Source organism: Phoca vitulina, unplaced genomic scaffold (assembly GCF_004348235.1).
Source record: "Phoca vitulina isolate PV1807 unplaced genomic scaffold, GSC_HSeal_1.0 scaffold25, whole genome shotgun sequence".
In the NCBI taxonomy this organism is placed as follows: domain Eukaryota; kingdom Metazoa; phylum Chordata; class Mammalia; order Carnivora; family Phocidae; genus Phoca; species Phoca vitulina.
In genome coordinates, this window is record NW_022589728.1 from 45859285 (window position 1) to 45874199 (window position 14915).

Genomic DNA, 14915 nt, shown 5'->3' on the forward strand with positions numbered 1-14915 from the left:
TGTGAACTATATCTCAATTTTAAAAACTGAAGGAAAAAAAAGCAACCATGCAACTCAAATAACAACTTACAGGCAAACTCTGGGATCCTCCAATCAATCCAAAATGGCAACCCCTTTAAGCTTGTCAAGAATTTAGCAGAAGGAATAAAAGCTGAGGATAAAAGAGTAAATACTTACACACTATGATTGGAAACAAGGCAAGGGTGTCTCTTTTACCATCTCTATTTAATATTGTATTAGAGACTGAAGCCAGTACAATAGGTTCTGCCCCACCCCCAAAAGTTCCTAAAGGCATCCAGATTGGAAAGAAGGAAATAAAACTATTTGCAGAAACATTATTGTCTACGTAGAAAAATCTTATAGATCTACTAAAAAGCTACTAGAGTTAATAAATGACTTACAAATTTCTAGGATTCAAGATCAATCTACAAAAATCAACTGTATTTCTACTACAAAGCACTGATGAAAGAAATTAAAAAACCCAATAAATAGATAGATACACCATGTCCATGGATCAGAAGGCTATCATTATTGTTAAAATGTAAATTTCCCCCAATTTGGTCTACTATAGATTCAATGGACTCACAATCAAAATCCCAGCAAGCTTTCTGATAGAAATCTAGAAATTCCAGTATAAAAAGGCAGCATTCAGATCAGTGGGAAAGGATAGATTATTTTAAAAATGTGCCATCACAAACAGCTTACCACCTGGAAGAAGTAAGATTGGGCCTCTACATTATAGTAAACGAATTCAAGACAGATTAAAGCAAATGTAAAAAATTAAATAAAAATCTCACAAGAAACCCAGGAGACTGTAAGTATAATTTAGGAGCAAAAGAGACCTTAACTATGACTAGAAGGTCTGAAATATAAAATTAGATACATTTGACAATAGAGCTTTCATATAGCAAAATGTGTGTGTGTGTGTGTATGTGTGTGTGTGTATAGTGTATGGGAAGCTTGTGAATTATCTTTGCAACTTTATAGTCTAAAAATATTTCAAATAAAGTTTAGAATAAAATGCATAGCAAAGTTAATAAAGTCAATGGTCAAATAATAGACCTGAACAAAAATATAACAAGAAACAACTAATAGCTATAATATATATAATGCATAGCTATTATAATAGCTATAATATGGGGCACCTGGGTGGCACAGTTGGTTAAGCATCTGGCTCCTGGTTTTGGCTCCGGTAGTGATCTCAGAGTCGTGAATGTCACATCGGGCTCAGTGTGGAGTCTGCTTGAGTCTCTCTCTCCCTCTCCTTCTGCCCCTCCTGCTTGTGCTCTCTAAAATAAATAAATCTTTAAAAAATAATAGCTATAATATATAATAGCTACAATAAAGATCTCTTTCAAACTGAACAAAGAGAATTCCTCCCCCCCCGCAAAATAAGCAAAAGATATAATACTCAGTTTAGAAAGCAGCAAATCAAATACCACCAATTCCCCTCCTCCTATAAAAAAGAAAACCACCCAAAAAGATCTACAAATTCAGTAGTGGTCAGGGATACATAAACATAAAATTAGGTAATACATATTACTTTATACCAGTCTTGTAAAAACTATAAAGCTCTAATATTTACTCTCGGTTGGACACAGGGGAAAGGGGACTCATGTATTATTAGTGGAACTGTAAATTTTGACAGCCTTTTTCAAAAGGCAATCTGATAACCTTATTCAATTTAAAACTATATATACTTTGCAACCTAGCCATTTGATATCTGTGAAACTATTTCCCATAATGAAAACTACCAGAAAATAGGACTTATATATGAGGATGTTTCCTGCACTGTTCTGTAGTAGGGGGAAAAAAACCCAAAAGTGACACCAAGAGAATGCCCATCATATGCAGCCATTAAAAAGAATGAGTTGGAGCTATACCACTTGACTTGGATTAATTTCTGTAAGATATTGAGAAAATCGAGAAAATGATCAATGTATACATGCACTGTGCGTGACTAAGTAACAGGGAGAAAACTATGCTATCATCTGCATCAGTTATGGAAGAAGGAAATGTGGGAAGGAGGGGCTAAGAAAAGGTAGAGCAAAGAAAAAAGGGAAAGGAAAAAAGGGGGAAAGGGAAAGTAAATGTTTTTGTGTGTACATTCTGTTTATAAACTCTCAGTAGTAATTGTCTCTAAAACATCAGTCTGCGTGTTACCTCTCTGAAGCACATTTCTTCACTAGCTCAAAGTATCACATTTCCTTCAAATGAACATACAACAAAAACCCCCCAAAAACCAAAATTAAAATGCCTTGGCTAAATCAACCCTGAAAAATGTGTGCCAGTGGCTGTCACACATTCTACAATATTTATGACCTAACATACATGGTATTAAACCTTATTAAAAGTGACTGCTTTTTCAGTCACTCTCTTGTTTCAAACAGCTCATTCTAGTGCACAGTGTAATGAAGAGACTGGTCACCAACTCTGAGGCCTAAGTCCATGAGCATTCTCATTCCTGTTGCTCAGTTATTCTGTCCCATCACAGCAAGTACATCCTCAATCTCCTCTTCGTATATACTTATTAGTACATACTTATAGAAAAAAGAAAAGACAAGGTCCTTGCCCTTAAGAGCCTACAGTTTCTTTCTTTTTTAAGATTTCTGTTTTCCCAGTATGCTGAATTCCAAATTTGGAGGCACCTGGTGCACATGGTGTGTAATACCTAAGTTTAACTTCCTCTATGCTGGATAAACGGTAGCAAGAATAGTAGGCAATTAATTAATTGCCAATTATTAGGCAAAACCCTGGAGAGAAAAAAACAGTAAGAGCAAAACTATGTGGTCACCATAGAGCCAGGAGAATTTACACATTCTAGGTTTAGTAAACTCTTACAGAGGAGAGGGGCTGCCATTCCTTACTGCTCATATTATATCCACGAAGATGAACTGCTTCTCAACCCTGAAAACCTGGCTTTCTGTAATATTAAAAAACAAACAATTCAGAAGGCCCACACAGCCTTAACAGCAATTTCTACCAAGCATTCATAAAAGACGTAATTCCAATCTTATGCGCTCTGATACAGAAGTTTATCTCAGGAGGCTGGCTTAATATTTGAAAAATCAAATTCATATTTTAACCATAACCATATTAACCCTGGTTAAAGGAATAAATCCCATTTACATTACATAATTACATGAAAGGAATAAATCACAATTATATGACAGATGTACCTCCTCAATAGCAGCCAATAAAATTCAACATATTTCCCAAGGTAAAAACTCTTGGCAAACGAAGAGTTACAAGACAATTTGATAAAGGGCACCTACAAATATATCTGCACAAATATCACACTTAACGGTTGAAATACTGAAAGGTTTACTTGTTTAACAAGTAAACAATGCCCCCACAGCCACTGCTATTTAACACTTTACACTTGGAAGTCCCAGCCAGTGCAAACGGGCCAAAAAAAGAAATACATGATGAAAAAATCGAAGAGGAAGAAACAAAACAGTCTGAATCCTGGCTTTGCCACTTACCAGCCATGCAACTCTGGACAAAGTACTTAACTCTTTGCCTCTGTTTCATCTGTAAAATGGGATATTGAATACCTCCTTCACAGAGTTGTTCTGAAGAGTAAGTAAGTTAATATTTTAAAAGTACATAGAAAGTGTCTGACACTTCAAAGCACTGTAAAAGTGTTAAATAAAAAATAAATTATTCACAGATGACTGTGTACACAATCTCAAAGAAGCTAAACTATTGGAATTAAAAGAGTAATAATATTCCCCAAGACATGAAATCATTACATGACAATCAGTTGTATTTCTATATACTATTAGTAACAAACAGAAAATGGCATCCAAAAAGTATCAAGTACCCCGGGGAATAAAATTAATAAAAGACACGAAAGATCTTTCTACAGGGATAATTATAGACTTAATACTATCCCAACACAAACTGGTAGAATTCAACAAAGTTATTCCGAAATGGTTATGAAAACGTAAAGTGTCAAGAACAGTCAAGAGATCCTCCAAGAAAAACAAGGTGGCAGATTTGTCTTACTAGTTATCAAATTCCAAGATTGATGTCTAAATAGTCTGTTAACTCACCTCAGAGAAGGTATCTGTCTGGAATGCTCATCCATTTTGGTATGTCTACCCAGTTCCTCCCTCACTTCTTTTAGATCTTTTGCACTGTCATCTAGGAGAGAGACCTTTCCGGTTTGCTCTATATAAAAGAGCACTACCCAACATTCTAGTCACTTTATTCCACACCCCGTATTTTTCTTGGCACCCATCATCTGACATCATTTTAAGCTATGTGTATGTGTTTTTCATGTCTCTCTCCCCCAACTATAAGCCCATTGAAGCCAGGGTGTTTATTTGATACAATGCTGTGAATCTCCAAATCTACTTTGTTATTTTGTTGAATGAATAAATTGGCAGAAATCACAAAAATTCTGACTGGCATATGAAGTATAGTGTTTAAATCTGAACTAAATTTAAAAACTGCAAACTCCCTTTCACTATTCATCTATTAAATGATGGCTATCAAAACACTCTAACTCTCCCCAAGTTTAAAATAATATTTTGAGCATTCAAAACTGACCAGTATGTAAACACTGGCTTTTAGCAATGATACCTCATACTTTAATAAGGGAAAGGAATGAAACAAGCCCATAAAAAGGGACCACATAAAACGTAGCCCTGAGAATCCTGATGACTCTGATTAGAAAGGCAAAATGATTAGAGGAACAGGAGTTTAGGTATTTTAATCATGTAGGAATTAATAGCTATGATGGTTTTCAACATGTTATTTTATCCTTTGGTGATCAAAATTGTATTTAACTAGATAATATGCTATAGAAAGTCTTACATATTTACAAATTAACCCAATTTTTGGTGAAAATAAGAGTGATGGATTGTGTGAATTTAACATAAAAGCTAACTAATTCAGTGCTCGGAAGATATGAATTTGTACATTCAAGAGAATCCAGTTAAAATGGTGGTCTACATAATGAACAGTAGGGTATACCATTTTAATCTTTGTATTCTCTCTCACTACTATGTGATGTTTTTTCCCCATAGACCTTAAAGAAAGCAAAGTACAAAGGGTCTTTCAAAGATTTTGGTGAGTTAAGGCCTGTCTTGAACCCTGGAGTATTCTCTTGTTCTAGTCTAGTCCTAGAGTTGAGCTCCAGGGGAATTTGGCTTGGTCCTCAATTAATTCAAGTTTGAACGACTCCTGGGAAATGAAGGAACTTCTGAAGCCAGCTGAAACGTTTAGACCACTTTTTTCAAGCAAGACTGGGGCGGTACTGGTTGAAGGTACAACCAGAAGAGGAATGGGTAAACTGAATGCACTGACCTCCTACATGGCACCAATTTTGCTGTATTCCTCCAAAAATTGTTTAGCTTTCCATTTAATCTTTGGCCTTTTATAGAAATGTCAAGAAGTAGTCAACATATTCATACATACTACTTTCATTAAGTATTAACTATGTAACAGGAAATCAGAAAAATCACCAATGCATTTTAGAGAGGCTATGAGGATAGAAAGCATTTAATTACAGTTACTAGCTTAAATTTAAACGGCTCTAGTTTCATGATCTAATGTTGCCAGAGTAGAATCTCTTAGAATAGTCTTTTAAGATTTTTTTTCTGTTAAAATGAGGATTTATAATACTTATCTTTTCACAATTTAATGATAGATTTATTTTCCAACCAATTCACTTTAAAAAATAAAACATGTTGATGAATAAAGCAGCTTATTTCTGGAAGAAAGGCAGGTATCAGACATGAAGAAAGGATTCATTGTGTGTGAACATTGTTGGTTGAGAAGTTCAGCAAATGCTTCCTTCTGGGCTGAGACCAGTATACAGAATCATCTCAATGGCCTGCAATATTTATAAGTAACTGCCATGTGGCAAATGAGTAATCTTATTCTTATAAAAATACCTGCACACAAACCATAAGGCAGCAATACATTAGTATTTACATTTATTTAATGTATGCAGTTTACACACTCACTATTGAACAAAATTGGAATGCAAACAAATATACAAATACCATAATAAGCATTATCAAATGATAACTGGCACTAGTGTTATAAGCATATTAATGGACCTGGTGAGAAAAAGTGGTGGAAGAAGACTGCAGCCCATGGCATTTTTCTTTTTATCAAAAGAAAACGCTCAGTAGCACCATAATGGTAATACTTAATAGAAACACGTAAGATGGAACATCTCAACTGCTATCTTTGAGGTTAACCTGTTTTATTTAAGTGAATTATACAGGAAGGTAACAGTACAGGCAGTATTTTGGCCAACTTCTGTTTATGTCAGCTGAACACCTTCCACAAACAAAAGCAAAAGAAAATAAAGCCAGCCATACGTGGACCCCTCCTTAGTACTTGGTACAAACTCTGCACCGCGCTTGGATTTCATGATTGGAGAAGATACGCATGTGTTAAAACTGAGGTTATGTATTCACTAAAGCCTGAGTGTGTCTTTGGTAGGCTAATACTTTTTCAGCATTGTTACTATTATTCATATTTATGTTTATCTATCTTGTATTTGTCTACATAATCCAAGGTGGCTAGAGAGGACATAATGGAAAACAATATAGCAAAATCCTCAAACAACTAGGCCCTTAAGATCCAGTCTATTCCAAAGGCACCAAGAATCAATGGGGTGCAAACTTCCCCTTGGTGGAAGGTGACTTTTTTGTAATACTTACAAACTAACGGAATTTTTTTTTGTAGTTTTATCTTATTTGGTGCTGTCACTATACCTTTACATTTTGCTTCTAAGGTGGCATCAACAATATACAAGATTATATAGAGTACCAGGTATTTCTATTTCAAAGTTGTGCAAAAACTGCCACAATCTTGCTCAAAGTGTCTAAGTATCCAAATGGTAGCAAATGGGCTGCATTAAGCTTTATATATCTACATTGCGTATGAAGAAAAAAATGAAATTTATGCCCAGTTATGAATAGAAATGTTACAAAGAATATCATATACTGAGAGTAACCTGCAAGGTTCATTAAACAGTATCCCTTAGTGGTTTCAATAAAATGTCACTAACCACTTATCCCTAAGCCTCAAGTTTTCTTCATGAGAATGTTTCTAACTGCATTAGTATTTTATATTGATTATAAATTAAGCCAAATTTCTATCTAAATACACAAGTGTGTGCTTCAAGCAATGTTTTGTGGCAAACACACAAAACATACTTCTCCTAAGAATTATTGTCCTTACAATAATGCACTTTTAAAGCCTTCATTTCATAGTTTGGTAATTAAGATCCACATGAAACACAATGCTTTGCTGAACATAGAAAATGTATCTGCATTAGATTATGTAACCCGGCATTTGCTGGTAACTTGAAACTTAAAGTAGTCACATGTAGTTCAACCAGCTCCAAACAAGGTTGTTCAGTGGTAATTAATTTGCAGCATTTATAGGCCTAAATTTCAGTCTGAATTGCAACTTTTAATTCCATTGTCTGATGTGAGTGGTTGTTATTTGTTTCTTTTAGTGCATCACCAAAATATAAATCAACATTGGGTTTTATTCCATTGTTACCATGTTCTTCAGCAATATGATTCAACTGTGGAACTTCTGAACACGAGGCAGTTTTGGTAAGCACAGAAATGCTACACTGATGTGGGGAATTTTCCAGACGATCGTTTTCTACCTCAGGAAGAATGTTAACAGTAGCAAAGCGGGCATGATAATCATTGGAACCATGACTACAAGAAGTTTTCATGCTTTCTAGGTCAGAACAACTAAATTCAGAAAAATGACTAGAGTGGGAATCAGCTACAGACGGCATACTGTCACTGAGGGATGGTGCCTCAAATTCACTTGAGTTCGTGCTCTGTTGTTCTAACAACTGTGCATCCATGTCCTCTCTGGTCTCATTTATCTTCATGTTACTCTTTTTCCTCAATTTACCACTTTTTGCTTTCTTTCCTGCTGTTGCTTCTTTGGACCACTTGGTGGCACCGGATTTACCTTCAGGCAAGCCACTGCATGAACCACCGGGATGACTTCGGGGGGCACTGCCATCCTCCACACTACTGCTTCCACTGTTGTGCCTGAATTTGGATGGCTTCGATTCAATATCTACTTGCACCTCCATACTGCTGCCTTCTCTGGAACAGGAGAGTAACAAATATAAATACATTTCTAACCTCCTTTTATCTTTATTGAGATAACAGCAAAGGGAGAGGAATTTCTGTGTGAAAAATTCAATACATAAAAGCTATCAGAATTAATGCAGAATATGTTCTATTAAAATATTACTTGAAATAAGAGGACTGTATTTTTTATTATTTTTTAAAGATTTTATTTATTTATTTGACAGAGAGAGAGAGAGAGCGAGAGTGCGCACACAAGCAGGGGGAGCAGCAGAGAGAGAGGGAGAAGCAGACTCTCTGCTGAGCAGGGAGCCCGACGCGGGGCTCTATCCCAGGACCCGGGATCACGACCTGAGGCGAAGGCAGACGCTTAACTGACTGAGCCACCCAGGCTCTGTATTTATAATAATGTTTCAATTAAAAAAAAAAAATAGAAGTAGATACATTTATTGCTTATGCTGTTCCAGGCACTGTTACCTTCTCCATTTTTTTTATCAGAACAGCTTTATTGAAATATAATTTACATATCACAAAATTCACCTGTTTAAAGTGCACAATTCAATGGTTTTTATATAGTATATTCACAGAGTTGTGCAACTACCACCACCAACTAACTTCAGAACACTTTCATCATTCTCAAAAGAAACCCTGTATCCACTAGCAGTCTGTTGCCATCCTTTCTTGCCCCCAATCCCTGGTAACCACTAATCTACTTTCTGCCTCTCTGGATTTGCCTCCTCTGGACATCTCATCGCTTTCTTTTCCTGGAGAACCTAACAGTTGGTAACCATTATTTATGATAATTTTGCCTAATGATAGGAATAATTCTTTTAAAATTAATTTTAAGGGGGTGCCAGGGTGGCTCAGTCAGTTAAGTGTCCGACTCTTGATTTCAGCTCAGGTCATGATCTCAGGGTTCTGGGATCAAGTCCTGCGTTGAGAGTTGACTTGGGATTCTCTCTCCCTCTCCCTCTGCCCCTCTCCTTGCTCGTGCTCTCTCTCTCTCTAAAATAAATAAAATCTTTAAAAAAATAAAAACAAAAAAATAAAATTAAAAAAATACTTTAACTGTTTAACAGTTCTTTCCTTACTTGTCCAATGGGATGTAGGAGTTCAGAATAGAGCCTGCCATTGCTTTGGTGCTGGCATTATCACTAACTGTCCCCAAGCTGACTGTGCCAGATTCTCCACTCAGGCTGTACCGTTCTTTCTGTACATCTGCTTGCACTTCCAACCTTAAAGAGCAGGGAGCAGATAAAAACTGAAATTACATACGATATCAGACTACTATACTATGTATCTTCAAATAATTCAGTTAAGACCCCTACTAATAAGAAACTATTTTAGAAACAACTATCAGCACATTTTTTTTAGTTCCCTTTTATTTGATTATTCAAATTCTACTGCAGCACACTGAACAGTACCAGCCATCCAAATAAAATAGGAAAAATTAGCTGTTTGCCAAGTAAGGTAGTAAAAGAGTAACACAAAAAGGACAGAAAGGATTTTAATTAAATATGCCTGCCATGTCTGAGTGTGAAACAAACTCTGAATATATTAAAAACCAGTCTACATGACAGATCAGTGATCAAAACATCCTGAGCCTCTATATATTAAAAACGATCCTCTAAATTTAATACCCGATTCTTTTAAAAAGACGTAATAAACACTACTATAAGTTAAAAGAATTTGTGTTTAAAGGCATAAAAGCAAGCTACCTAAAAAAATAATAAAAAAATAAAATCAAACTACCTAAAAATAAGATAAATATGACCAACTTATCTTTTAATTCATGCATACTCTCCCACGTTTAAAAAAAAAAACAACAAAGCTAATTAACAGAAGTAAAGAATAGTGAATTAGAGAGGAAACAAAGGAAGACAAAAATGCTTTAATTTCTCCTACTCCTCTGTATGGCTGTTAGTAAGAGACTTAGTGAGAACAAAATAAGCACTAGCACATTAAAGGATTCCAGAGGACTAGACTACCCTGGCCTCAGCTCACACACTCCCACACATCCTGACTCCACCTGCTCCCCCCAGGCCTCAGCCAGTGTCTCCTTTTCTAACATCTAGCACTGCCACTTTCAGAGGTAAGGTCCAGGCTTAAGCACTGCCTTTACTGTGTCCACCAAAGCAGCTCCAGCACTGATTCGTAACATCAAATCTGACAAATGCAGTGAAGAAATTAGCAGAATGCTATGCCTTAGACTTGGTTTTTACCACACCATGGGTATATAACAGTATGAAAGAAAATTCAAACGAGCAAAAATTTTACTGTTTACCACTAAATTTCACTGTTAATATTACTGTTTTCAGCCCTGACACAGGATTATATGTAATCATAATGATTACATAATTACATAATCTTCAAAATTCTCATCTAATAATTTATAGTTAACAGAAGGCAAAAAGAAAACAGAGCACATTTTTCTTACCTGTTAAAACAGTTTACCATGGCGCTTCCTGACAGACTCCCTGTTATACTGGCTCCAGCTAGGGCCATAGTACTAGCCGTCTCACTCAGGTTGTCTCGAATGGCTCCTATTCGATCCATGTGGCTTCCACTTGCACTCAAACTGCCAGTCAGACCACCAACACTTCCCTCCCCTATGCTAGGGTTGTGTCTTGCTTCTGCTACTGAAGTTGTGTCTAAATGCAAATATTTCAAAGAAATTAAATAAGTGTGATTATTAACTTCCCTCTTCTTAAATTCCCCCATGATTTCAGATAGGACATTTTATTATACAACATGCACAGGAATAGGAAAGACATCTGAAGTCAGGAACACGTAACTATGGGGTGAGAGGAAAGGGAACTATCTCAGAGTGTAAAAAAGGATTAGGGACTGGCTTTCGGTATTAAATGGTCACCACGTTTTTACCTTAATAGCCTTGTATGGTGAGAGATGGTAGCTACACTTGTGGTGAACATATCATAATGTAGAAACTTGTTGAATCACTATGCTGAACACTTGAAATTAATATAACACTGTGTGTCAACTATACTCATATTAAGAAAGAAAAAAAGAAATGGTACAATAGACCAAGAAGAAATGGGAGGAGAGAAGTGGTTTCCTCCTTTTGTTAAGATTAAAGATATTAGGATTTTTATATGCTAATGGAAACAAATAAAGATGGTGAAATCAAGCACCTACTATGTTCCAGGTTTTTTCTTTTTTTTAAGATTTTATTTATTTGACATAGAGAGACACAGCGAGAGAGGGAACACAAGCAGGGGGAGTGGGAGAAGGAGAAGTAGGCTTCCCGCTGAGCAGGGAGCCTGATGCGGGGCTCGATCCCAGGACCCTGGGATCATGACCTGAGCCGAAGGCAGACGCTTAACCAACTGAGCCACCCAAGCGTCTCTATGTTCCAGGTTTTAAAAACACAATAACAAAGAAGACATATATATATATATGTCTAGCCCTCATCCCCAAGAAATCAAGTAAAAAAAAAAACAAGTTATTACAGACTGTGATAAGTGTTTTTAAGGAATCAAACTTTTACCATCAATCTAAAATAAATTGGCTTGAAATCCTCAAAAAAAACGGTCACCACTTCTTTTAAAAATCCAGAAGATTAAGGAATTCTTTAAAAAATCTGACAGCTGAGGGGCGCCTGGGTGGCTCAGTCGTTAAGCGGCTGCCTTTGGCTCAGGTCATGATCCCGGGGGGTCCTGGGATCGAGCCCTACATCGGGCTCCCTGCTCTGCAGGAAAGCCTGCTTCTCCCTCTCCCACTCCCCCTGCTTGTGTTCCCTCTCTCACTGTGTCTGTCAAATAAATAAATAAAATCTTAAAAAATAGGGGCGCCTGGGTGGCTCAGTCATTAAGCGTCTGCCTTCGGCTCAGGTCATGTTTCCAGGTCCTGGGATCGAGCCCCGCATTGGGCTCCCTGCTCCGCGGGAAGCCTGCTTCTCCCTCTCCCACTCCCCCTGCTTGTGTTCCCTCTCTCGCTGTGTCTCTCTCTCTGTCAAATAAATAAATAAAATCTTTAAAAAAAAAAAAAAATCTTAAAAAATAATAAAAATAAAAAAATAAAATAAAAAATCTGACAGTTGGAAGATTTACCTGACTCTGGAGGAAAATATGTGAGTTTTCAATAAAGGTTTAATTTAGAGAGGTTATTATTCTCTAGATCAATAAAGTGGGCCAAAAACTGATTTCTAGATACGTTCTACAGATCCAATTGTCTACAAGCTATTACAAGATCTGATACCACTATATTCCATAAAATTATCTGGGGGAAGACTATTCCAGGCAGAGGGAACTGCAAGTTTAAAAGCCTAGAAGTGGAGTGTACTTGGCATCCTCAAAAACATCAAGGAGGGGTGGTATTAAATAGGAGAGTAAAAAGAGATGAGTTCGGAGATGCAACCCAGGACAGATCACGTGGGGCCGTATGGGCCATGATAAGGATTGTGGGTTTTTCCTTCAGTACAGTTGGAAGCACTAGGAGAGTTCTAAGCATAAGAAAGACATGATCTGATTTATGTTTCAGAAGTATCACTACAGCTACACCATGGAATAGTGAGCAGAAGATGAGAAGTTGATGGATCAGCTAAAGAGGCTACTACAATATTCCAAGAAAAAGGACAGTAGCTTGGACTAATGGAATAGCAGTGGAGAGGGTGAGAAATGGCTGGATTATGGCTAAATATTGAAGGAAGTACCAGAATTAGCTGTCAGATCAGATGTAGCGTAAGAAGGGAAAAGGAGGAATCACTGTAAGTGAAGATTTTTGGTCCAACCAACAGCAAGAATGGAGAGGCTACTTGATGAGGTGAGGATGATGGAGAGAACAGGTTTTAGAGTGAAGAATTTGGTTACAGACAAGTTAACCTTGAAATTCTTGTTAGACATTTAAGTGTAGATTAACGAGGAGAATTAGATGTACAAATGTGAAGTTCAGAGGAGAGTTCTAACCTAGATACAAATTTATGAGTGGTCAGTCTACATATTATTTAATAGCGGAGATGACCCCAGGGAATGAGTGTAGATGAAGACTGAGAAGAAATGGCTAGGAGATACAATGAGATGAGAAATGGTTTCTCAAAAGGTAAGAAAAGAAAATGTTTCAAGAAGGAGGGCATAGTCTACCACGTCAAATGAATTGTTACATTAAGATGAAAACCAAGAGTTGACCATTAATTATCTGGTAACATGAAGGTCACTTGTGACTCTGTTTTGGTGGAGTGGTAGAGACAAAACCCTGGAGTGGTAGGGAACAAATCTGATTAGAGTGGGTTCAAGAGAGAATGGGAGGTAAGAAAGTGGACATTATCTTTGCACATCTGCCTGATTATTTCCTGAAGACAAATTTCTATAAGAAATTTCTATGAGGGCCTTTTCATTCTACAGGTATTGTTCTAATTCACATTTCTTTGAATAACATTGCGTTAAAGATACTCTCTATTCACTGGCCATCTGTATTTCTTCTTTTATGAACTACCTTTCTCTTCATATCCTGTTCTTACCAATTTGTATTGTTTTAGGCAAAATTTAAGATTAAAAGTCTGGAATTTCTAAGACATTACATTCCCAGTGTAGGTTAGGTATCTAGAACTCTTTCACCCTCTTTCATCCATTCACCTTTCCCAGGCAATTCATTTCACTGATGTACATCGGGATGAATGTTACTAGGCCGAGTGAAAGGAGGGCAATGCAAATTCTAATTTGCATGTTATCTATTTCCCCAACTTAAACTATTAATTAAGTACATCTTCTTCCTTTGCTTAAAAGACTTACCTACAGCTGTGTTAGTTCCACCAACATTTATATCATTTTCATCATCGAATTCAATCCTGACTCCTTTTCCATTGCCTGCTGAGACTCCACAACCTCCACTTCGACAGAGGGAAATTGGAACAACGCCGTAGACATAGGCTAACATAATAGGAACACCAATACCTAAAGAGGAGTTAAATTAGTAATTATAAGTTAAAAAATAAATCACAGAAATATGAGTTCTTAGAAAGCCTTTTCAAGAGAAAGTGTACCAGAGAAAAGTGCTGTTGTTCTCCAACCCTTGCCCAAAGTAGATTTTCCTAACTGTTAAGGGACACAAATAAATTCAAAACTTTTAAACTTTCAGGTGACACACATGAGAAAAAAAAGATGTAAACCTTTTTGTTTTTAAGTGCCAAGGCTCTATACCTATGAGGTGAGGGTGGGTATCAGCCAATAAGAATTTACTAATTATTCTAACTCTAGGCTCTTGAGTCTATAATACTTTTAACCAATACAGTTACTCAATGAGAGGCTTTCTGTAGGCTCAGTTTAAACTGTCCTTAAATAAATAAAAAAGTAACTCTCTTCTCTTCCACAATATAATGCTTTGTCTTAAAAAACCCTTCCATAAAACTTAAATTCTGTAAAATCTGAGGTAATCGGTATTTGTAAGCATTTTCTTACCTACAGTTACTGCAGCTACAACTGGAGATACTATTACAGACAACGTTACACCACCTGTTATAGCCAAATTCCGTTTGTGCTTTGAAACGTCTTTGCCTTCATATCGATTGTGAATCTTGAATTAAAAATAAAAATGGGGTGGGGGTTTAAAGAAAAAACACATTACATATTTAATTTAAATGAAATAGACCTACATTTGCTAGTAATTTAAAGTGATTTCTTTTATAATTTCATTCACTTAAGTGTCCTAATTCAAGATGATCATTTTATTGTTCTTAAACCATATTCTTACACATAATTTAGTACTTATTAATAATTTCCTTAAATAAGACAGTGATTTAATAGATTTTACTTTGTGTTTACTTTTAAACAGTCTTCAAGAATAGTAAAATTATGTTTTGAGCAAAGA

General features: G+C 36.3%; 1 protein-coding gene across 1 annotated transcript in view; it reads right to left on the reverse strand.

The window, feature by feature from the left end:
* Positions 1-1316: 1316 nt before the first annotated feature.
* RNF19A (ring finger protein 19A, RBR E3 ubiquitin protein ligase) overlaps positions 1317-14915 on the reverse strand; it is a 57412-nt gene continuing 43813 nt past the window's right edge. Inside the window, exons 6-10 of the mRNA XM_032421555.1 lie at positions 14507-14621; positions 13841-14002; positions 10531-10744; positions 9185-9328; positions 1317-8108 (exon numbers count right to left, since the gene is read on the reverse strand). Of these exons, the coding sequence (XP_032277446.1) occupies positions 7418-8108; positions 9185-9328; positions 10531-10744; positions 13841-14002; positions 14507-14621 (1326 nt within the window). The 3' untranslated portion in view covers positions 1317-7417. The remainder of the gene's footprint in view (positions 8109-9184; positions 9329-10530; positions 10745-13840; positions 14003-14506; positions 14622-14915) is intronic.